Source organism: Rhododendron vialii, chromosome 5a (genome assembly GCF_030253575.1).
Source record: "Rhododendron vialii isolate Sample 1 chromosome 5a, ASM3025357v1".
Lineage (NCBI taxonomy): Eukaryota > Viridiplantae > Streptophyta > Magnoliopsida > Ericales > Ericaceae > Rhododendron > Rhododendron vialii.
The window spans coordinates 42,843,720-42,866,982 of record NC_080561.1 but is presented as its reverse complement, the minus strand read 5'-3'; the positions used below and the strand labels follow the sequence as shown (position 1 = coordinate 42,866,982).

The 23,263-nt window shown below is 39.0% G+C and overlaps 1 protein-coding gene and 1 non-coding gene across 10 annotated transcripts; both read right to left on the bottom strand.

Annotated features, from left to right (window-relative positions):
* Nucleotides 1-1,222: 1,222 nt before the first annotated feature.
* On the bottom strand, nucleotides 1,223-22,266 carry LOC131326183 (probable LRR receptor-like serine/threonine-protein kinase At1g06840). 9 transcript variants are annotated; one of them, XM_058358824.1, is made up of 22 exons: nucleotides 21,974-22,266; nucleotides 21,815-21,885; nucleotides 21,348-21,456; nucleotides 21,084-21,234; nucleotides 20,903-20,974; nucleotides 20,717-20,788; nucleotides 20,298-20,441; nucleotides 20,125-20,196; nucleotides 19,925-19,996; nucleotides 19,520-19,594; nucleotides 17,849-17,917; nucleotides 17,607-17,675; nucleotides 17,345-17,416; nucleotides 13,757-13,843; nucleotides 13,580-13,648; nucleotides 11,746-12,260; nucleotides 10,603-10,761; nucleotides 10,215-10,498; nucleotides 9,399-9,450; nucleotides 8,345-8,595; nucleotides 7,634-7,768; nucleotides 1,223-1,753 (listed from the first exon to the last, which is right to left on the bottom strand). In XM_058358824.1, the coding sequence occupies exons 3-22, from the start codon at nucleotides 21,442-21,444 to the stop codon at nucleotides 1,409-1,411; spliced, it is 2,862 nt and encodes a 953-aa protein (XP_058214807.1). In that variant the 5' UTR covers nucleotides 21,445-21,456; nucleotides 21,815-21,885; nucleotides 21,974-22,266; the 3' UTR covers nucleotides 1,223-1,408. The 9 variants fall into 9 exon arrangements, with proteins under 9 accessions (XP_058214807.1, XP_058214809.1, XP_058214808.1 ...); XM_058358826.1 differs by having other exon boundaries at nucleotides 21,803-21,885; nucleotides 22,096-22,266; XM_058358825.1 differs by having other exon boundaries at nucleotides 22,096-22,266.
* Nucleotides 18,135-18,242, bottom strand: LOC131328123 (small nucleolar RNA snoR100). Its single transcript, XR_009200404.1, has one exon. It is a non-coding gene; the product is annotated as a small nucleolar RNA snoR100 (small nucleolar RNA).
* Nucleotides 22,267-23,263: the final 997 nt, after the last annotated feature.

Sequence of the window (23,263 nt, the reverse complement as noted above, 5' to 3'; positions counted from 1 at the left end):
TATGTTACTAGTTTTGATGGTTGGAAAGCTGGGTCTATCTGGTCCAATGAATTGTTTCCTCAGGATACGGACGGAGCAACTTTGATTATCAGAATCCAAATTCTAAAACCTTCTTCTCCCCATTTGTATTTATGGTTCTCCAGCCTTCAATCTTGTGGAGAACTTGCTTTGATTTCAGAAGCCTTTGCTAATTCGTCTCGTTAAGTACTACTGCCAGCTTTTTACCAAACAAAAACAGGAAGATTGTATTGCCGACAGCAGTATTACTGTACTATTTATCTTTACCAAAAGAAGCCTTTGCTAATTTCAAACCTGTGGTCGTGTTTAACTGTGTAGCGGATATAATGCCAACAATCAAGCAACAAATTGAAGGATCCCAAATTGAACACGACTGCATTTATTTGAACGAGCAAAGCTAGGAACACCACTTTAAAACACAACTCCGGACACAACTGCAATTATAGCCTTTCGATATATGTGAGCCAACATATATCGGACAATTTCGAAAACAGTTATCTCCGGAAGTTGTGTTACTAGACTTTTTGTATTTGAATATCGAATTGTACGTAGGTTATTGGAAATATATGACTACAGAAAGTGGCATTCAAACCATTCAGAAGTGGAAAAAAAAAAAAAAAACCCCCACCTGGTGCAGAGACAAAGTCAGGAATTCAACGTCCGTGATGCGAAGATTATTATTGCAAAGATAAGACAAGCTAACTTCAAAAAAATGCGACGTTGTAGACATTAATTTATTTATATTTATATAATTAAGATAAGACAAATGAGTAACACATGAACAGAAGAGTGATGTCATTTTTGGGGGGGGGGGGGGGGGGGGGGGGTAATTAAGTCATTTCATATTCTTTCGCGAATACTTACCAAAAAAGAGGATCAAAATATACGTTCAAAAACTTGAGAGTGTTCATAATCCTTACATTATGAAAAATTTCTTTGAATTTCTGTAGTGGTTATCAAAAAGTTCACGACCATCCCTGCACACCTTCCCTTCGTCCCTAGCAAATGGACCCTTGACCGATCATCATCCGCTAATGCCCTTTATGTGTGGTTAATTTGTTTTGTTTCCTTCCTTCCTTCCGTATATTTCCCGTCATTAATTAGTTTTAATGGTGCATTATTTGGTTAATCATGCGCATCTGCATAATGACGATTTCTAGTCGAGATAAATTGAGTCTATACTCACTCACTACTACATTGTGTATGCACGAATCTCAACTAGTAGAACCATAAGCCCACTGAATGGTACGTACAAGGATCAGCTTTTATCTTTCCAAGCGTATATACAATTTAGATCATATAAAGAACAACAATTCTAGGAAGCACATCAATTTTTACACCATCTTTTAGCACTGTACATCAAATTACAAGGGTTTCTAATTCCAGGATGTCAGCGAGGTATTATGGAGGGAATGGAACCACTGACTAGATCACTCCCCAACATATTTGAAGACGAAACCGGATCCCTGCTTACAAAGGCCAGCGAAGATGAGGGAGTTGATTCACCAAAATAACTGGATTCAGATACTGACAAGTCTAGGCCGGTTTCTGGCATCATTCGGAGAATGTTTTCCAGCTCCCTCACCACATCCAACATTGAAGGCCGTTGTTCTGGCTTGTCCTGGCAGCACCTGAGTGCCAAAGCTACAAACCTCTCCACGCATTCTGAAGGGTAGGAACCCATTCTGCTGTCTATAACCGCGAACATCGTGCCTGATTCATGAGCCAAATTCACCTGCAAGTCAAAAGTTGTCAGGTGCTAATCCTTGGTCCTCATCCTTTCCCTCGTGAAACCCTCAAAGTACGTCACCATGTCAAGAAACCCAATTACTGCAAAGGCACATTTAGCAGAGCTAGAACTGATGTAAATCATAATACTATCCCGGGCAGCCTGTTTTTCATTTTCAGTATGAATTTTTCTGTTTGAACAATGGTGAATGTTAGAATAGTTGGTCTTTGTACCACATCGGATAGTTGGAGTTATGTAACAAGTCACTAAGTAATATAAATAAAAGCTCTCTCTTGTGTTAGGGTTAATTCTACACCCTATATACTTTTCTTATTCTCTCTCATTCTAAACAACATGGTATCAGAGCCTAACCCTACCCCCCAACACTCCTATCCCTAATCTACTGACGTCATCACCCCACCACTGTAAACCCAACCCCCGACACTCTTCTTTCTGCACCCAGCGAACCTGCTCAGCACCCAGCGACTGGCGACCATTGCCGACCGTCGCCCAGCCTCCGGCGACCCTCGCCAGTCTCCGGCGACTCTCCTGGCTGCTGATTTCGGGTTCTGTTGTTGATAGATCTTTGATTTTGGTGTCCTCTGAGCAATTCTGCTCGTCTAGTTTGACTTCTACTCCATGTTGATGTAAGTTGGGCATTTCAGCATTTGTTTGTCTCGTTTATCTGGGTTGGACAGTGTTTGGTTTATCTATCTTAGTTATTGGTGGTTTTATTTCATTTATGGAGTTGGTATACTTGATTATTATGTCCAACCTAGTTACAGTTAGTTGGATATTCACAGTTGTGGTGCAATAAGCTGTGGTTGGTTGATGCATGATTACTCCGTGGTTCATTATTGGTTGGTAATTAGTTGTTCTGGTTGGTGTTTCGTTGGTTAAGGCTTGGTCGTTCTTTATTTTTGTTGCCTCTATTTTGTACGGTACAATGTCTGTAGAGGAGACTAAGTTTGCTTCTTCTTCCGCTATTACTGGTAGTTCTGCTCGTTCTTCTTGGTTTCGGGAAATGCTGTCTATTACCTCTACACTTTTGAATGGCAAAAATTATGTTGTTTGGGTTAAAGCAGTTAAGGTCTATTATCTGGGTGAGACATTGTATCATTTTTTGACAGATGACCCTCCTTCAGCGACTGCTGCCACATATGGGGCGTGGGTGTCCGAGGATGCCCGGATTCGATCTGAGTTATGGAATAGTATGGAAGACCATATTTCTAGTACAATGTTCTTCTTACCTAGAGCCAAACAAGTATGGACACAGGCTCAGGAGCTGTATTCTGGTGTTAACAATCTCCGTCGCACATATGATCTTCATCAGTCCTTCTTTTCTATATCACAAGGTGATTTATCCTTAGAGTCTTATTATGCCAAGTTTCGTGGTATCTGTGAGGAGATCAATATCTATGAGCCTATTTCTACTGATGTTCAGGTTATGCGGCGCCAACGTGAGCGTATGCAGGTGACTCGATTCATATCTGGTGTATCACCGACTACTTATGGTCCTGTCAGTAATCAGCTTTTGGGATCTTGAGATTTACCTTCTCTCAGCGAGGTTTTTAGTCGAATACGTCAGTCTTCTGTATCTGTGCCTGTGCCACCTCTTGATCGTTCAGCATTAGCTTCCGCTGTATTTGGTGGTTATGGCCCTTCTTTCAGTCGTGGCCGTGATTCTGGGTTCGGTGGTCGTGGTTGTGATTCTGGAGACAGTGGTCGTGGTTTTGGTCGTGACTCTAGTTTTGGTACTCGTGGAGGTCGCATATTCGGGGGGGGGGGGGGGTGGCCGTGGTCGCGGCCGAGATTCCAGGTTTTGTACTCATTGTCGGGGAACCAATCATACAGTGAAGTTCTTTCTGTTATGATCTTCATGGTTTCCCTCAGGCTCATCAGATTGCTATCTCTCAGGATGCTGCTGGACAGCTTACTCATTCTTCTGCCGACAATGTGGTGACTATCTTTGCCCGGAGTACCGGCGCCTTGTGTCATTTCAGTCTTAAGCCGCGGGTTCTTCCTCCACTGCTACGCTTGCTCAGAAAGGTCCATCCGTTGCTTGTGTTGCATCTTCCTCCACTTTTACTCCTTGGGTTATTGATTCTGGTGCCTCTGATCATATGACTGGTACTTCTACTCTGTTTTCTCGTCGTCAGTCTATTGGTAAACCATCTCATGTTACCTTAGCAGATGGTTCTACCACAGAACTTACCGGTTTAGGTTCTGTTCCTGTCACTTCATCTCTTATTTTGGACTCTGTGTTACATGTTCCTAGTTTTCCATTTAATCTTATGTCGGTTAGTAAACTTACAAAGTTCTTAAACTGTTCCGTCACATTTCTTCGTCATGGTTGTGTGTTTCAGGATCTGAAGACGGAGAGGAAGATTGGTGGGGGTACTGAATGTGGCGGCCTATATTACTTTGCCAATGACATCTATCCTGCGTCTGCTGCCCTTCGGTCATCAGTATCACCATATCAACAACATTGTCGTCTGGGTCACCCTTCTCTTTCAAATTTGAAGTGTCTAGTTCCATCATGTAGCAATATTAAAGATTTGCAATGTGAGGTCTGTGAGTTCAGTAAACACCGTCGAGTATCCTTTTATCCTAGGATTGAGCTTCGTGTGTCGCGTCCTTTTCAGTTAATACATTCGGATATTTGGGGTCCTATTCATGTTCCCACTATCGCTGGTTTTCAATATTATGTTATTTTTGTAGACGATTTCTCTCGTATTACATATCTTTATCTTATGAAAACAAGATCAGATGTCTTCTGTTTTTAAGTCATTTTATACCGAAAATAAAGACTCAGTTTGATACTTGCATTCGTATACTTCGTTCAGATAATGCACGTGAATATTTTCATAATGCTCTTTCTCGCTTTTTTGATGATCACGGAATACTTCACCAGTCTTCTTGCGCTCGGACTCCACAACAAAATGGGGTTGCTGAACGTAAGATCAGGCACATATCTGAGGTTATGCGTGCCATGTTAATACAGATGCAAGTCCCTAAATCTTATTGGAGTGATGCTGTTCTTACAGCATGTTACTTGATTAACCGTATGCCCTCCACTGTTCTTGGTGGTCAGATACCTCACACAATTTTATTTCCTGATCATCCTCTCCACTCATTACCCCCTCGGGTATTCGGGTGCACATGTTATGTTCATGCACTCTATCCTGATCGGGGCAAACTTGACCCCCGGTCCATCCGGTGTGTCTTTCTTGGTTATTCACGCACTTAAAAAAGGTATAAGTGTTACTCACCCTCTCTTCGTCGTCACTTTGTGTATGCTGATGTCACATTTAATGAGTCATTGCCCTTCTTCTCGGGTACACTTGAGTCTGAGTATGTCCTTTTTGAATCTGAGTATGTTATTCCTATAGATGTTCCTCCTATTCCTGTGTCACCCATGCAGGTATATGTTCGTCGGCGACATGTATTAGCAGCCCCACCGGCGCCTACCTCTGCGCCTCCTTCGTCCCCAGATCCGGTTCCTCCATCACCACCACTACCACCATCACCTCCTATCGCTCTTCGCAAAGGTATTCGGTCTTGCACGTTTCATCCTATTGCTCGGTTTGTTTCCTATGATCATCTGTCTCCATCTCTTCGTGCTTTTACTACTTCTGTTTCTTCCATTTCTGTTCCTAACAATGTTCAAGAGGCCTTATCTGTTTCTGAGTGGCGGACAGCTATGGAGGCTAAGATGTCTGCTCTTCATGACAATGGCACTTGGGCGTTGGTTCCTCTTCCGCCAGGGAAGTCTACCGTTGGATGTCGATGGGTATTTACAATCAAGTATAATCCAGATGGCTTGAACGGTACAAGGCCCGTCTTGTGGCCAAAGGCTATACTCAGACATATGGAGTTGATTATGCGGAGACTTTCTCTCCGGTTGCCAAAATTGCCTCTGTTCGAGTTCTTATTTCTATGGCTGCCAATCTTGGTTGGCCCTTATTTCAGTTGGATGTCAAGAATGTGTTTCTACACGGTGATCTACTCGAGGAGGTGTATATGGAACAACCTCCTGGGTTTGTTGCTCAGGGGGAGCGTTCTCAGGTGTGTTGCCTTCGCAAAGCTCTTTATGGTCTTAAGCAATCACCTCGAGCTTGGTTTGGTAGGTTTAGTGACGCTGTGTTGCAGTTTGGTATGCGTCGCTCTCATTCTGATCATTCTGTCTTTTCCATTCAGTCCGATCGGGGAAAAGTAATGTTGATTGTGTATGTGGATGATATCATTATTACTGGGGATGATCAGAAAGGTATTGATGAGCTAAAACACTTTCTACAACGTCAGTTTCACACCAAAGATTTGGGTAAGCTGCGATATTTCTTGGGTATTGAGGTAGCAAGATCTAAGGAGGGGATTAGTCCATCCCAAAGAAAGTATCCGCTAGATATTCTAGAGGAGACTGGTTTATTGGGAACAAAACCTGTGGCGACTCCTATGGATCCAACGTCAAACTGTGTGTCGATCAGGGGGGATATTTCCCCATCCAGACCGTTATCGTCACTTAGTTGGCAAATTGAATTATCTCACCATTACACGGCTTGATTTCTCATTTGCTGTTAGTATGATAAGTCAATTCATGTCAGCCCCACGTCTTCCCCATTGGGGAGCTTGTCTTCGTGTTGTGAAGTATCTCAAGGCTAATCCTGGACATGATCTATTCTATAGTTCAAATGGCCATTTGCGTGTTGAGGCCTTTACCGATGCTGATTGGGCAGGATCACCATCTGATAGACGGTCAACAACTGGATACTGTACTTTTGTTGGTGGAAACCTAGTCACCTAGAAGAGCAAGAAACAGACTGTTGTTGCTCGATCCAGTGGCGAAGCAGAATATCGTGCCATGGCTCATACTACGTGCGAGATTGTATGGTTGAGAGCTTTGCTCGAGGAGTTGGAGTTTGGCATACAGTTACCTATTCCTATGTATTGTGATAATCAGGTAGCAATACATATCGCTTCGAATCCGGTATTTCATGAGAGAACCAAACATATCGAAGTAGATTGTCATATTGTTCGGGAAAAAATAGATAGTGGTGTGTTGGCTACCCCTTTTGTGTCTACAGGAGCTCAGTTGGCAAATATCTTCACCAAACCGTTATTTAAACCACGTTTAGAGTTATTATGTAACAAGCTGGGGTTCTGTGATATTTATTCTCCAGCTTGAGGGGGAGTGTTAGAATAGTTGGTCTTTGTCCCACATCGGATAGTTGGAGTTATGTAACAAGTCACTAAGTAATATAAATAAAAGCTCTCTCTTGTGTTAGGGTTAATTCTACACCCTATACACTTTTCTTATTAAATTCTGGAAATCATTAACTTCCATGAGAGAAGGATGGACTGGTATACTTGACACTAGTAAGATCCATAACAGAACTGAGGCCTCAAAGTTCGCAATTAGCCTGAGAAGGTTTGGAAATGCAACAATTAGCCTGAGAAGGTTTGGAAATGCAACAAAGTTTGATGACGGTCCTGGAGAACTAGAAGGAAAAAGGTGAGAATTGGCAACTCTACTGGCCTACCCTTCACAACTCTGTTGGATTGGCAAGTATTTCCAAAATTGGATAGGGAGAATTGCTTGCTTCCCATTGTGTCTATCCATGGTGGGAAAGAGACTATAGACTCGAAGGGATCCAAAGATGGTAGAACCAGAGTAATGTTCTTCCGAGGTCAGTTTTGATGTCAGACTTCAATCCGGAGCTGTTAAGGCTTCTTCACTTAACATTCTGCCCTGTAATACTAATTGGTAAAGACCTTGCATTAACGTGATCCTATTTTTGAAAGATATGCCTATCTAGACAGTTGTCTTATGTTTCTTCAATGAGATTTCAACGTACCAATAATAAATGACAAAGGCAGACTAAGTACCTCTCGGACAATGTTTTTTCCATGTGATATTGGTCGCATTCCAGTCAAGATCTCCAGAAATACAACACCAAGGCTATAAACATCACTTTTGTCTGTCACTTTACGGGTCAAGAGGTATTCAGGATCAAGGTAACCCTGCAGGCACATCATGCAATAACCAAATTTATAGAGAATCAAAACAATTGAGCCTTCACAGTTCTGGAAAAGTTAGATCTTGCATACGTAAGTTGTCCCAATTATATGACCTTCATTCTGTATATGATGTCGTTTCATGGATGCATATATTTAAACAAACAAATAAACTTGCATGTGACTTTGTTCTACTTGTGTAAGTGCACATCGTCCAATTCAATATGCCTGTCCATCCAAATGCTAGACGGGATCTCACGACATAGGGGCTGTTAGATAGTTTGATATACATTGTTGGGGTACATTTCCTGAATGTAGAAGTTTTTGAGACAATGGATAGCCTAAAAATAAACCGAAACTGGGGATCTTTCATAACTTCAAAGCTTTATGGGAACGCAGGGAAAGTCCCCATTATCTTTTAGTATTTGGATAGATATTTACCAAAACCTTATAAAAAGGAAAACAAAAAAAAAAAAGGAAAAAGGAAAAAATGTATACATTCAGAAATACTAGTGTCTCAGAAAACAATTTCTGGCACAGTTTCTTAATATTATCAAATATAGCTAGCAGTGTCAGACTTACTGGTGTTCCCTTCACAATTGTGGATACATTAACAGGTTCAGTCCCTTCATCATCCATAACTGGTGCAAGCTGCGAAAGACCAAAATCGGAGACTTTAGCAGTAAGTTTAGAGTCCAGCAATATGTTGCTGGCCTTGATATCTCGGTGGAATATTGGGGGATGAACTTCAGTGTGGAGATAAAGGATTCCCTTTGCTGAACCCAATGCAACTTGCAACCTCACGCCAAAATTCAGTGTTCCCTTTGATTTAGCTGTCAAATTTCAGAAGCCATCAATTAGAGCTTAGGAAGAACACTTAAACAAAGATGTAAAACCACCAGATTTGAAGTCACCAAAATGTTTGTGCAATTCAGATGAGTAAAACTTAGTGCATTTCAGATGGGTGACATCTGGATAACTCACCTGTCAAAGAAAACTGCAATCATCACAGGCAACAACAGGCAGGGTAATCGGTCTTATTTTGATGTTACATTCAACACCTACCCTTTAATATTAGGTAGTCAATATTTGTCATCTTTAGCTAACATTCAGCTGAATTCCTAGATCGATTAGCCACTTAAGCATCTACCAATTGATGCAAATCAGAAAGGAAAAAGACATTAAAGGTTTATTTTCATGTACACCCAAAATAGCGTTAAGGTCCTAGTAAAAAAAGATATACTCTACCATTCAATTTTTTATTACGTAGAACCGAAAACTTTTTAGAACAGTACCGTGAACTTCAGCACTGAAAGGGAAGTAATAACAGAAAGGGGGAGCAATAAAGAATAAAAGAGAAAAGGAAAGAAGGACCTATCCAAGCACAAAAATCTTACCGGAGAACAGAATTGTAAGTTATAAATTATAATTATGAAAAACTTCATTTTTATTACGTAGAACCGAAAACTTTTTAGAACAGTACCGTGAACTTCAGCACTGAAAGGGAAGTAATAACAGAAAGGGGGAGCAATAAAGAATAAAAGAGAAAAGGAAAGAAGGACCTATCCAAGCACAAAAATCCTACCGGAGAACAGAATTGTAAGTTATAACTTATAATTATGACAAACTTCATTACCAGAAAGCCAGTCTTGCAAGCTGCCATTAGTCATGAACTCATAAACCAGCATCTGCAAATGCACCAAGAATGTAATTACATGAATAAATTTCAACATTGGACAACAGAAGCATCCACATCTTAAGTTTTCAAGTAAGCATGAAAAACTATGTTTTTCAAAACTAAAAGGTATCAAGTATACAGGGAAAGGTTATCTTCCCCATTAAACAAAACTCTAGCATATTGTCAACTAACTCTAGCATGTATTGGGTAGAAGTACAAAAGGAAATTCTTTTTTCGAGGAATCAATTCATTCCTAGAGACAATTGTCAACTAGTAATCTTGTAAATTGCAATGTTCCGTGTTGCAATGGGTGACTATGTTCCAGTTTATGAAACTAATATTTTCTCCTAATAAACTTGGCAACTCCCACTAAGACAATCTTTATCTGTTTGCTGATGGTACAGCTATAACAGAACAAACTACTTAACTAGAGCATGGTTTAGTTCCAATATATGTGAGTAAGAAAGATATTAGAGAGATTTAAATTTCAGAGCCTTCCATGATGAGCATAAGCAAGAGTATGAAACAGAACTAGAAATTTGATCCAGTTAAATTAAAAGAATGATAGAAGGAATAGAAAAAAAACGAGTTCAGGCATCATATCAAGTGAACATCAGTTCCATCTTGAATCAATTTTTAAGGAGTGGAATACTGAAATGTTAGGCAGACCACCAAACACTGATCTTTGGCACGGAATGATCTCCAAAAAGTTCCAAAAGAAAAAGGAAGGAAAAGAAAGAACAATGTTCGGGTGTGCTAACCAACCAAATATACCTGCTCGCCTTCTTCATCACAGTATCCAACCAATGAAACTAGATTTCGATGATGTAACCTTGACAACATTTCTATCTCTGTCAAGAATTCCTTCTGGCCCTGCAAAGATCCTTCTTTTGCCCTTTTTATGGCGACAATTGTGTCATCAGCTAAAATTCCTCTATAAACGTTCCCATAACCTCCTTGGCCAACTTGAGTTGAGCTATCAAAATGGTCAGTTGCCAACTCCATTTCTCTAAAACTGAAGCTTTTAACACCATCAATTTTTATATACAACTTTGAGGCTGCAAAGATTAGAATGGATTTCATGTTTCCTTTCTTTGAATTCTTCCAGATGATAAGGAGCTATTGCAAAGATAAGCATCAATATTAACATAAAACAACTTACAAAAATGCTTTCTTGAAAGGGTATGCCGGTTCCTAGCCTTTCTTCTAGCAATAAACAATGTGAGTAATGCAGATATAGTAGCAGCAACGGCAATGGCTGGTAAGACAATAGCTATTAAAATCCCCTTACTTATGTTTTTCACTTGAGTCTCGTGGTTCACTACAAACAATAAAATTCAGGTAAGGGAAAATTTACAATTCAAAAAAACACACCTACACCTACTCATTACCCAAAAAAAAAATAAAAATTAAACACACCTACTCAAACATTCTGCCTAGTTTTTCTTTAGTTCAAGAGTGCCTGTAGGAACATTCCGTGAAAGACATGAAATTCAGATGGCTAGAAAAGAATAAGCATATGTCCAGTTTCGATTCTCAAAGATACAAGTCATCCAGTTTAGTCAAGCAATCCCCTTGCAAAACCAAGCACATACCATATGCATTTGGCTGATATGTTTTCTTAGAGCCTATATTTGGGTCCCTGAGCCCTCTTAAATCTCAACTTGCATGAAAAATCTGCAGTAATGCAGCCCCATCTGTGTAGTCAAAGTACGACCTAGTCACTTGAGCAAATGATTTAGGTCCGTTGCATGCCATTCCTTTTTCTTTTTACTTTTTATAATGTGCTTAATTTCACTAATCCACACAATTTCCACTTCGGGAAGGCAATGTCAGCTAGTTAGCAAGCTCTTATTGCTGTCCAAATTATCCTTTTGGAATCAATGCGCATGTAGCCAGCTTTCAGTAATATATTAGATGTATCAGTCACGCCTAGATACAACTACAAAGGTTTCCCCTTTTGCCTTGGAAGCAAAACAACATTCATTTTGCTCCCAAAAGCATTAGGTCTTAAATTCAAGTCAGTACTACATGAAAAAAATACGAGAATATGGTACCTTCCCAGTGTAATTAATGTCTGTACATAAATATAAGCAAGCACAACTCAGACGAGCCATAAATCGAACTACTTGGGGTGGCTGCCAGAATCCTCTTCCGAAGTCCACAGACAAAATTGGTTTTCAAAATCAATGGTTTCTTGAAACTTCAATTAACCACAAAAAAGATATTGGAATAGGATTCTAAAAAATGGGGGTCCTTGATACTTAAATTCAATCACAAAAAAGTTCTCAGCTGGAGTGCTTACCAAATGAGTAGGGTCCAAGAGTGAAGTTGAGAAGCTCATAAGGGCCAAACAAGTCACTTCCAGGAAATTTCCAAGATGTGAATATGTCTCTAATTCTTATAATCTCAGTTGTGTTGAATATACTTGAGTGAAGATTCCTTTCCAGAGGGAAAAGCTTCAAATACATTCCAAGACGAGGTCCTTTTTCCCAGACAAAGGATTCAATGGAAAGTTGATAAAGGTCCAAGTTAAGAGAACGTGTCAAGTACATCTCAAATTGATATACATATGGGGCGAAATAAGAGAAACTTGGACTCTTCAGCCGATACCCAATCCTAAGGGGTGATGCACAAAAGCATGGCAGTGGAGATGCTGGGACATATTCAAAGTTATTATCAATAGGACATGCATGAATAGGACAAATCATGGTTGAATTTGTTGACTTTTGAGCAATATCGTCCCCTCCAGCTTCAGGTCCACAGATTTGGTCTTTGTTTCTTATATTTGAAGTGCTGCAGATAGGATTGCCTTGCAGCCTGAAGAACAGCTGATAAAATGTTAAGCACACAGAGGCACAACAAAACGGACTAAAAACTACTTACCAAAGACATACCCACAATTACTACGATATTATCCTCTTAAATAAGGAAAGACTTGGGGATGGAGTTTATGAATGCCAAGGTACACTATATCAACGAAACTTTGATTGCCATAAAGAGTCGAATGTTGCCTCCATCTTTTCCCCCTCTCATTGTCTCATTTCATACCAAACCAAACCAAGCCTTATGTCCCAATCACTTGGGATTGGCTACATGAATCATTTTCCTCCATAGAGATCTGTCAAGGGCCACTTGTTCACACAAACTCATTATACTCATATCTTTGCGCACAACAACATCTAATGTCAATTTAGGTCTACCCCTCCCCGTAGCATTGCTACCCAAAGCTATCCTATCCGCTATCTTAACTACTGCATCTCCCGGTCTACGGTAGACATGTCCAAACCACCTTAGCCTATTTTCCCTCAACTTCTCCTCTATAGGTGCTACACCTACCATCTCAAGAACCGTTTCATTTCTAATCCTATCTCGTCAAATCTTACCACACATCCACCTCAACATTCTCATCTCTAAGCACGAACCAGGCGGAGTTTCATTTTCTCATTTCATGGGGCATAAGAAATGGACTTTTCATATTCTGATTAGATCCTTTTGCACAATTCACTCATTCTTCTCTTCTGGGCTAAACAACAAGATGAAACTCGTCAAGTGTGATTGATTTACACATACAAACTGTCTTAGTAATTCTATATTGCATGTATCAAGAAGAAATGGTCTTCCATCAGTCGTTCTCTGCTAAGAAGCAATCATATTGAAACACTACCAGAAATATGGAGCATATGACAACTTGATTTCTTTCTGGAGTGAAACTGTAACTGGACTACAACTACATGATGAGAATTATGCGACACAACCACGGATAAAATTTCTGAAAGAGTGATTCTTTCACACAGAAAAATGGCCACAGCAAGGGAACAACTACCATCTTTGATAATTGAGGGGCTCATGCAACAAGTTCATCCTCACATTCTATATCATATAGCACACAACATATGCACCATTTGAACTTTATTGGCAGAGCATATCATGTTCAATCAAATCTATGTTACTGATGTGAAGCGAAGTCCCACATCGCCTGCGTACCAAAGTAATATGATGAATATATGCGTGAGGGCACCCTCGCTTCAACAGCTAGCTTTTGGGGTTGAGTTCTACCCAAGGCTGTGTAACCATTAAATCTACACACCATGCAGTATCATTGGACATTGTGTGTAACACTTTAAAAAGAAACGCACCTGAGGATAACATTTTCCAGAGGATTGAGATTTCCTGTAATGTTTGAAAGTGAATTGTTCTGAAGATCACTGCATTGTGAAGTAGCAAGTCACAGCTTTCAAATAGAGCCAAAGGAATATAAGTAAACACTTGTTTACTGCAAATGGAAACACAAGTTCTATGCTGCAAGCTCTTACAGTAAAAGTTGAGCCTTTGCACCGAAGGACTTGTTCTGCCAAATTTTAGCAGCAACAGAACCAGTCAAATTGTTATTTTTGAGTGACCTGTAATAAACAATCATTCATGCCCATTCCAAAGTATGCATGGAAGAGCATTTGAAAAGGCTAAATATTTATCATCGATTTTAAACTGCACATATCTATCTATATAATATGGAGCAGCGGTTTTTGAATTCTCCATATTTTGGACCCTCGGATTTGTACATATTTTTTCCATGGCTGAGATTTACGGGTAGTAAGACTAGAAATATATTTGGAAAGAATGAATATTTAGAAGAAGGATGAAAGAAAAACTAAAATTGATGTTCCTAATCTTATTCTGATTCCTTCTTTTCGAATTTTCCTAACAGTTATCAATCAAAAACAATTATCGTGATCTAGGGTTGTCTCTTTCTCTCTCACACGTCAATTCTAAAATGGATTCCAATTTTGAATTCAAAACTGCTTTCTCTCTCTCACACACGTTTAGCGCTCTCTCTCCTTCTATGTGGACCCTGTCATTTTTTGAACTGTGTTCAGATTGCTAATTGTTTAGTTGGTTGAATGATTGAGGGGAAAAAACTGATTAGTTATGTATTTGTTGATTTGATTCATTGCAATACGTTGGTGGCAGCAAATGTATTGATTTTGTTGCATCTTGATTCTAAGTCATAGTTCCATCTTTGCCATCATAAGGTTGAAACTTGAACGCCAATGAAAATATACATGTACCTATGTTTCCGCATTGGAGTTAATTTCCTTATTCAACTTAATTTCTATACTGCATAACACAAAGGTGTAGGTCCCATCCAGACTTAACAAAAAACAAGTTGTTGCAATGGATGATTACTTTGATCCAATGGTTTAAGCTCATTCTCCTCATTTCAGTAAAGTACTCACACTTTTTGCAGCTATTTGCACATACTCCCTCCATCCCAATTTATTTGTCCAACCTCGAAAATCTAACTTTTTTAGGGAACACAATGATTACACCTAAAAAGATATAACTTTCCAAATTTACCATCAACTTTTTAAAAAAAGTTTATTCCACTAAAGAAAGGGCAAAAAGGGAAAATTGATTCACTTAGAAGTCAAATGGACAAACATTTTAAGACACTTAAAAGTCAAAAAGTGGACAAATAAATCGGGACGGAGGGAGTATTACACAATTGCCATGTGGGTTTATTTACTCAGTACATTAATGTGTGTGATTTTTCAAAAAAAGAAAAGAGAGAAGAATACCAAAACTTTCCAGATTTTGTGCTAATTTGAACCGTCCCGTATATATATATATATATATATAGAGAGAGAGAGAGAGAGAGAGAGAGAGAGAGAGCGCGAGCGTTCCGGGGACACAAAAAAAAAGACACTCCATCTCTACCATTGAAGCCAATGGTTAAGATTAGAAGTTCACAAGAACGACTTCTGGCCGTGAAGAATTACTCTTGTCAGCAAAGAATTACTCTTGGCCGCGAAGAATTACTATTGGCTCAAAAAATCACTCCTGCCCGTGAAGAATTACTCTTGGCCACAAAAAATTACTCTTGACCGCCAATAATTACTCTTGGCCGTGAAGAATTGCGAGACCATAAGTCATTCTTTGCGGCCGAGAGTAATTTATCGCGGCTAAGAGTAATTCTTCGCGGCCATGAGTAATTCTTCGCGGCCAGGAGTAATTCATTCTTCGCGGCCAAGAGTAATTCTTTGCGGCCAAGAATAATTCCTTGCAGCCAAGAGTAATTCTTCATGGCCAGGAGTAATTCTTTGCGGCCAATAGTAATTCATCGTGGCTAATTCTTTTTCTTTTTAACTACTAGGTAAGAGAACAAAATTGTTGTTCAATACCACTTGAGCTATTGGTTTAGATGATTTGAAGTTTCATGATCTGTTTGGGATTGAAGATTGTATGTTTTTTGTTGAAGCCTTCAAACTCTACTCCTAACTTGGTTATACGTAATCTTGGAACTATTTTGCTTTTCTATTTTTCTTGATCAGCTAAAGAAACAAGTGCGATAAGGGTGTCACTTTTGAGTGAGTGGACGTTCAGAAAATTGAATTTGAGTTGGAATCCCATATGATTATACATTCTTAATATCTCTGATGCTATCCCTAAATGCAACTAACGGAATTACACAGATTTGGTAACATTTGTTGTGTTAGACCATTTTATGAACTTGGTTAGATGGACTATGTTTGAAGCTTATTCTTAAAATGAAAATTTCCGAGAAGTAGATTTTGTTGGGAGAAGGAAAAATTTTCTGATTCACGGTTATTTGTAACACTCCTCTCGCATGAGGCGGGACCATACGCATATCCGGGACTCACCTCATAAACAGTAAATCATAAGCTCTAAATTTGTGGCTAGCTACTAGGTCTCATAATACTAGCCACAAGCAACTATAAATATATGTTATAAGTAATAACTTAGTCTGTGACCAATAATTCAAACTAAATCGATTCTACAATCGGTTAATTATTGTCCTGCAATCAATTCTAAAATCGATTAGCCTGTCTTCTACATATTAATAATTAATTTGAGAATCGATTGTTTTTTTTATCGGCAAAAAGAATCGATTGTTGTGATATTCAAACGGAGTTGTTTGGCCTAATAAGCCAAATGTCTTCTTTTTTTGTCCTTATTTAATTTTTTTTCGCATTTTTTAGCTCTCCGTCAATTTTTTGTGAATTATTGCTCGCCATGACGAGAGGATCTAAAGAGTAAAAAATTACCACCGAAACCTAATTTTTTTGAATAAAGACAAAAATAAGCCAATAAGCCAATTTTTTGTCTTTATTCAAAAAAATATAGATTTTGATTGTAGTTTTTTACTTTTTCGATTCCTCTCGGCATGACGAAGCAATAATCCACAAAAATTTTGACGAAAAACTAACAAATGCAATTTTTTTGAATAAGGACAGAAAAATAAGCCATTTGGCTTATTAGACCAAACAACCATCGATTCTACAATTGATCAACTCTTATCCTGCAATCAATTCAAAAATCGATTAGCGTATTATACATATTAATAATCAATTTGAGAATTGATTGTCATGAAGCTTGTTATAAATTTCACAAAGATTTTTTTTATTGAAAACGTTTTGATTAGGCGGTCTGTGAAATTTTCAGGGATACGTATTGGGATTTGGGGCAAGGTTAACGGGGTTGGTTAGGAATTTCTGTTAGTTTTATTTGGCATGCACGCCCTCTGACATCTAGCTTAGGTGGCAGCATGTGATTGTTAGGGAGAACCACATGGGATGGGTGAGATGGTAGTCCGGGACTACTGAATAATTTTTCGTGCAAGAAAGAGAGAATAGAGGGAGAGATTTTACAGTGACCGGTTACTTAGGTAGCCCAATAAAAATCTTTTAGTTATTTTATTTATTCAAGGGTTGGGATGGAATTGCTGTCATCCAAAGGCTAAAAAAAAATTGCATATGGTACGTCCAAAAAAGGGGGTGTGTACCATTGCCGGACCCTTATGTGAGTATCTCAAAGACGGTTATCCAATACAAATTTTTTTTTGTAAAAAGAGACAAAATAGCCAGAAGAATGATGACACTCACAATTTCTGCAGAGAAGGGAGATCTGAGTAACTATCTGGGATCGATCCATTAAGTTGGTTATTTGACAGTTCACTGCACAAGAAATTAGTAAAAACTCTTCATCACGTCGCACTCAAGTTGACTATTATAGTACTATGAATATTAAAATAAATGCAGCTTTGTCTATTAACTTGCAATAAAATGAGATGACAAAGCACCAAACACATATAGAGCAATTTCTACACGTATGCAACTAGTCTGTACAAACTGTCCATTTACATACATTGTTGTCATACTTGGAGAAAGTGGATTTGACGGTATGTATCCTGAGAGCTGATTCTGACTGAGATCTCTGTAATAGTAGTACTGTTAGTAGGAGATATCAGCCAAAAAGCAGGAAGGGAATAAATACACTAAATTGACGACGTAAGCTGTGTCTTTTTTCTTAATCTATGCAAGCAAATGGTTCCTAGAGAAAATTAACGTTAAAAAAACCTAGTGAACTTGATAAATGCTCCAACTTACAAATAGCTAAGGTTTGCTATCCCGCTGAGATCAGGAACAGCTCCTTCCAAGCTGCAATTTCTTAGACTTCTGCCAAGAAAGAGCAAAATAAATAGTGTAAGCACAGCTTCTTTAATAGAAAATATAGAAACGGATTAAGGACAACAACAATAACAACAACAGAACCCATGTTGTCCCCAATCAGTGAGGGAATGGGCGGGGGAGGATTGGAGACAGACCTAACCTTTGGCAATATGCACAAAGTGGCTGCTCGCAGAATACCACTGAACAGTGGCCCCCCAATACCTGTTTTGCTGCGGGACCATGCCCACTAATCAAAGCCAAATAGCATCAGAGAGGGCAGGCCTGGAGACCCAATTTAATTTCTGTGTACATTACCATGCTTCCTTCATTGATAGTCCAGAGAAACGGATTAAGGACATCACTTCTAATATAATTACACACAAAGATAGACATCAAAATAAAAGCCTCTTGGACCATTGGGAAGATATTGAAGCTCAGGTCAGTGGTTCAGCCTTGTATTACCTACATCAGTGGCAATGGAAAAAGTCTAATTCTCTGTCGTTTGGTAACCGGCATACTCTAGGGCCCCTTTATGATAAGTATGATGACATGGCAGGCCTAAATTTTCGTAATCTTTCACATGCTAAAGTGGCAGCAGTTGTTCAACAGGATGCTTGGTCTTGGCCTAGGCACAGGAATGCTATCAATAGGAACATTATTGAAAGTACTGCTCCCTACCTTAGACCTGATCCTACTCAAGAAGATAAAGTAATTTGGAACCCTTAACCAGAATGGCCTTTATGCTGCTAAATGTGCCTGGCAAGCCTTAAGGGTTGTGTTTCCTGTTATTCCTTGGTATAGCAGTGTTTGGTTTCCCCATCATATTCTTTTCTTCGGTCAGTCCCCCATCATATTCTTAGATGGGCTTTTGTTGAATGGCTTTCTTTTCATGGTAAATTGTCTACCAAAGACAGACTCCTCAATTGGGGAATGAACGTTGAGCCTCTTTGTGTACTTTGCAGATGTGTTGTTGAATTTCATAACCACCTATTTTTGGCTGCTCTTACTCCAGTGAAGGTTGGTCATATACGCCTAAGAAGAATGGGGTTGATAGGCTTCCGATGGTTCTAGAAAGGGAAAGAGATTGGGTTTGTGGAAACATCCTGCTCCCATATAGTCCATAAGCTGTCCTTAGCTGCTTGCATCTATGGGCTTCGGAGGGAAAAAAATCGCAGGATTTTAAGGAGATTTCTACTGCAGCTCTGCTCATGTGTTCAACTCCCGCTTGCTTACCCGATTCATGTGGCTTGTGGGTGGTTGTAAGTATCCGGGTTTAGCCTGCAGGGTCGGTACCAAAGTGGCCCTGCCTTGAAGGGGTTCCTTGTTACCGAAAAGAAACCAAAGAGCATACATCTGGAGCTGTATTACTAACTCTTACAATATATAAGCACCCTTGAACCTGAGAAGATCCTATTGAGTCTGATTATTAACCCTAAAAATAGCATACAATAAACTGGAAAATGTGTAAAACGGAGAGAATCGTTTTGTTACACCCAAAAAAAGTTTCGGAGTCATGTGAAAGAATACCATGGCTATAAGCAAGTTTCTCTCTTCACCGAATGGAATTCTAAACAGTTAAAAAACAGACATCCTATATATAGAACTTACAACTTCACTAGTGCCGATAGGCTTCCATAAGATGTTGGAATTTCAGCCCCACTGAAATTGTTGTTATCAAGTTGACTGCAAGAGTAAAACAGAAATATTAACAGGAGTTAGTTGTCCCTTTTCCTTTTGCTGGACAAGGGGAAAACCCACATAATTCAACTAAGGATGTGTAAAACCATTGATTGGAGCTGATACCACAAGCTCCCATCTTATAGAGGCAAGGTTGAAAAATCTCAAGTGTTAACTCAATGCAGGCAATAAAATGAAAAAACTCCAGCCAGACATGTAAATGTTTGGCCAAAGTATATCCATGACAATTTTCCAAAAAGAATGCGTAACGATGATCCAAAGTGGAGACATCAAAACAGAAAAAGACCAGTCTAATGGCACTTAGAATGAACTTACAGTATACGTAACTCTGGAAAGTTGGAGAACTCTGGTGGAAGATATCCAGTTAAGTTGTTATTGTCCAACAGCCTTTTTTAACAATGTGCAATATGAAAAACCCACAAAAGAAGTCAAAAGATTTCTGTACGAAACAATTAGCACTAACATAGTATAACTTGGGGAGAGAGTGATAGAGAGGAATCTGCTATATAACTCACATGTGAAGAAGAGTGGATAGGTTGGAAAGTTGAGGAGGAATTTGACCACTAAGAGAGTTATTGTTCAAGTGGCTGCAAAAGTTGCATGCATGGACATAAATAACGAAGAAGGAAAAAATCAAACCAAAAGTCCTTGTCAAGCTTTCATAAAGTTTAGCTTGAAACCCACTCACATATGTCTAACACTGTTCAAATTTGAAAATGACTCCGGTATTGTTCCCGATATGTTGTTCTGATCTATTTGGAGTCTATTCAAATTGGATAGATACCCAAGCTCTGCAGGTAAAGGACCTGATAAATTATTTCCATTCAAGAGGCTGCATAAACAACATCACACACATGGTTAGAGTCACTATAGTAAGAGCCAATTGTATCTAAAACCAAACATTATTTTCAAGACACTAGTGTGATTAATTGTGTCAAAACCAATAACATTGCCATGCACCCCTTTTTCCCAAATATCTAAAATTTCATCTGTCCACTAATGTTGTGTACAAGTTTTAAGAATTTCACACAGTACTAATTTGTGGTTCAAAACTCAATAGAAAAAAAAAAAAAAACTCTGAATATCAAGTATGTGGATTGAACTTACATGAGTTTCAAAGATGCAATATTTCCAATCTCCTTTGGTATGCTGCCCCTCAAGTCATTCCACATGAAATCTCTTCAAAAGGGAAAAAAAAGATATATAGATTAGCATCAATGAGAGAATAGCATGGACGAGAGAATCACATGGTTGGTGACAACTTTGTAAAACAACATTAACATCAGGACTCACAATATTTCAAGTTGAGAGAACTGGCCAAGCTCGGGTGCTAAAGTTCCAGACAGGTTCATATTTAGTAGCTGGCTGCACCATAAATAGAAGACATAATGAGGAATCTTCTACAACCTAAGTGACTATATCCATACAAAAATGAACAGATTAGTTGTCCCATCAGAGGTTCTAACGAACATACAGCTCTCGGACATGTAAGTAACCATCAGTTCTCACGGCATCAAAGCACAACACTCCCGTCCAGTTGGATACACAAGGATCCCCTTTGTTCCAATTCTTAAGATGCTTTAAGGGATCAACTAAGTTACTCTTGATAGCCATTAGCGCTGACACTGAAAATCGGAAAGATACATAAGCTGATTGTGACGTATAGAACTGAAACTGGATTACAGTTGACGACACCTAGTTTAAAGAAAGAACAAATAGAACTCATGACAGTCCCCACCTTCAGCGGGATCGGTAATTTGTGCAACTGCAATTAGCTGGAACTGGAAGCAACAAAACGACAACGCATAAATCCATTCCCAATATTTCAGTCTCATCTTCCTGATGCCCTACAAGGAACGTAAAACTGAAGTTGATAATTTCATGTGGTCAATAATCAAATTAAATTGTCAATCTTTCCAAAATCCAATTGCTTGTGTGAGAGAGAGTCATGTATACAAGGCAGCTAGAGAAACAAAAAACAGTATTGAATTTCCATCACCAGATTCCCTATACGTATCTACAACTATATATCATCGTTCGTATCTATATTTTCAACAGATAAACTGCCAGTAAAAAGAATAGAAAAAATTAAATACGCTTCCTATATGGATACGCACACATAAATTTTTGTGGTGTTCGTTAGATTTGTGAAAATGAACATAACGAGAACTCTCTCTCTCTCATGCCCTTTACCTCCTTGCTCACCAGTAATTGCGCGTCAAACGTACTGCAAGGTGGTCCTTCTTCTGTTGCGATTAAGCTTCATTCCTATTAATCTGGAAGTTCATATCCGATGGAGTATAAGGAAATGATTCAGGTACAGAGCTAAAGTCGTAATTCTCGAAGGAGCAATTGAAAAGATACCGAAGATAAAATACGAGCTTGCTTTGTAGCATCTCAATACACGAGCTCAATGGGAATCAATTGGAAATGGAGATTCGAGCTGATAAATAATAAGAATAGTGAGAGAAAGAAAAAGTAATCACCAGAGACAGGAGGCAAATATAGAAGTATAAAGAATATATAGTAAGGAATAGTGGGAATCCAAAATGGTCTGAGATGTTTATCGGAAATGAAGTTGGAGTTGTGGAGATGGAACTGAAGTACAGCATACGTCAAGTGACAAGAACAAGTGACTCTTCCAGCTAAAAAACATTTGACAAATGAGTGTTGGTCACGGGTGGTTGATCAGTAAGCAATAGTATATCCATGTAGAGAGAGATCCCCTGTCCGACCCCAATTCGAACAGGCGCCTATCCCACTTTTCTCGACCGTTGATCTCACAAATTAAAGGTTGAGATGTGTCGAGCACTTTTTGCTTCAAAACGACGTCGTTTTTGCTCGGCACATCTCATCCGTAAAAAACGATGTCGTTTTTGCTTGGCACATCTTAACCGTTGATTTGCAAGATCAACGGCTGAAACGAGTGGGCCAGACCTCTGTCCGAATTGGGGTCGGAAGGATCTCGGTGGGCTATGGTTGGGCAAACAGGGTGTGGTATTATTTTATCGGAAGGTCGCGGTCGGTAAATAAAGATGATGCGTTCTTGTGGAAGTGGGAGGAATTTGATTATGATTGATTGCAAACGGACGTGGACTTTCTGTACCTGCTCGGAGAAAACATACCATACTCGTACTACACAAGAAGATGACTACATTGATAGGTTGGTTGGTCAAAACCAAATCCTTGGGAAATGCATTTTCCCCTTCCACGAGACGAGCAGTACCACCACCTTGTCTATGCGGAGTCAAGAATATTCCACTTCCGTCCCTTTTTAAGTGTCCTGCTTCGTAATTCCAACTTATTAAAAAAACATCATTATTATATCTTTCACATCAACTTTTTCCTCCACTTTTTCTACTTATCCATCATCATTACATTTTTACTCACTTACTTTTCAAAAAGAAATCTACTTTTAGGGATAAAATAGACAATGTACCAACTTTTACCCACTAACTTTACAAAATGAACACTTATTAAGGGACAGCCCAAAATGGAATACAGAACTATAAAAAAGGAACGGAGGAAGTACTACCATTCATTTTTGTTGTGTGATTGAATAATAATGAATAATCACGTTGTATTATGATAACGATCTTTTATTCGCAAAAAATACACATGAAAATATCACGCGCACTTTGGAAGTAGTTATTA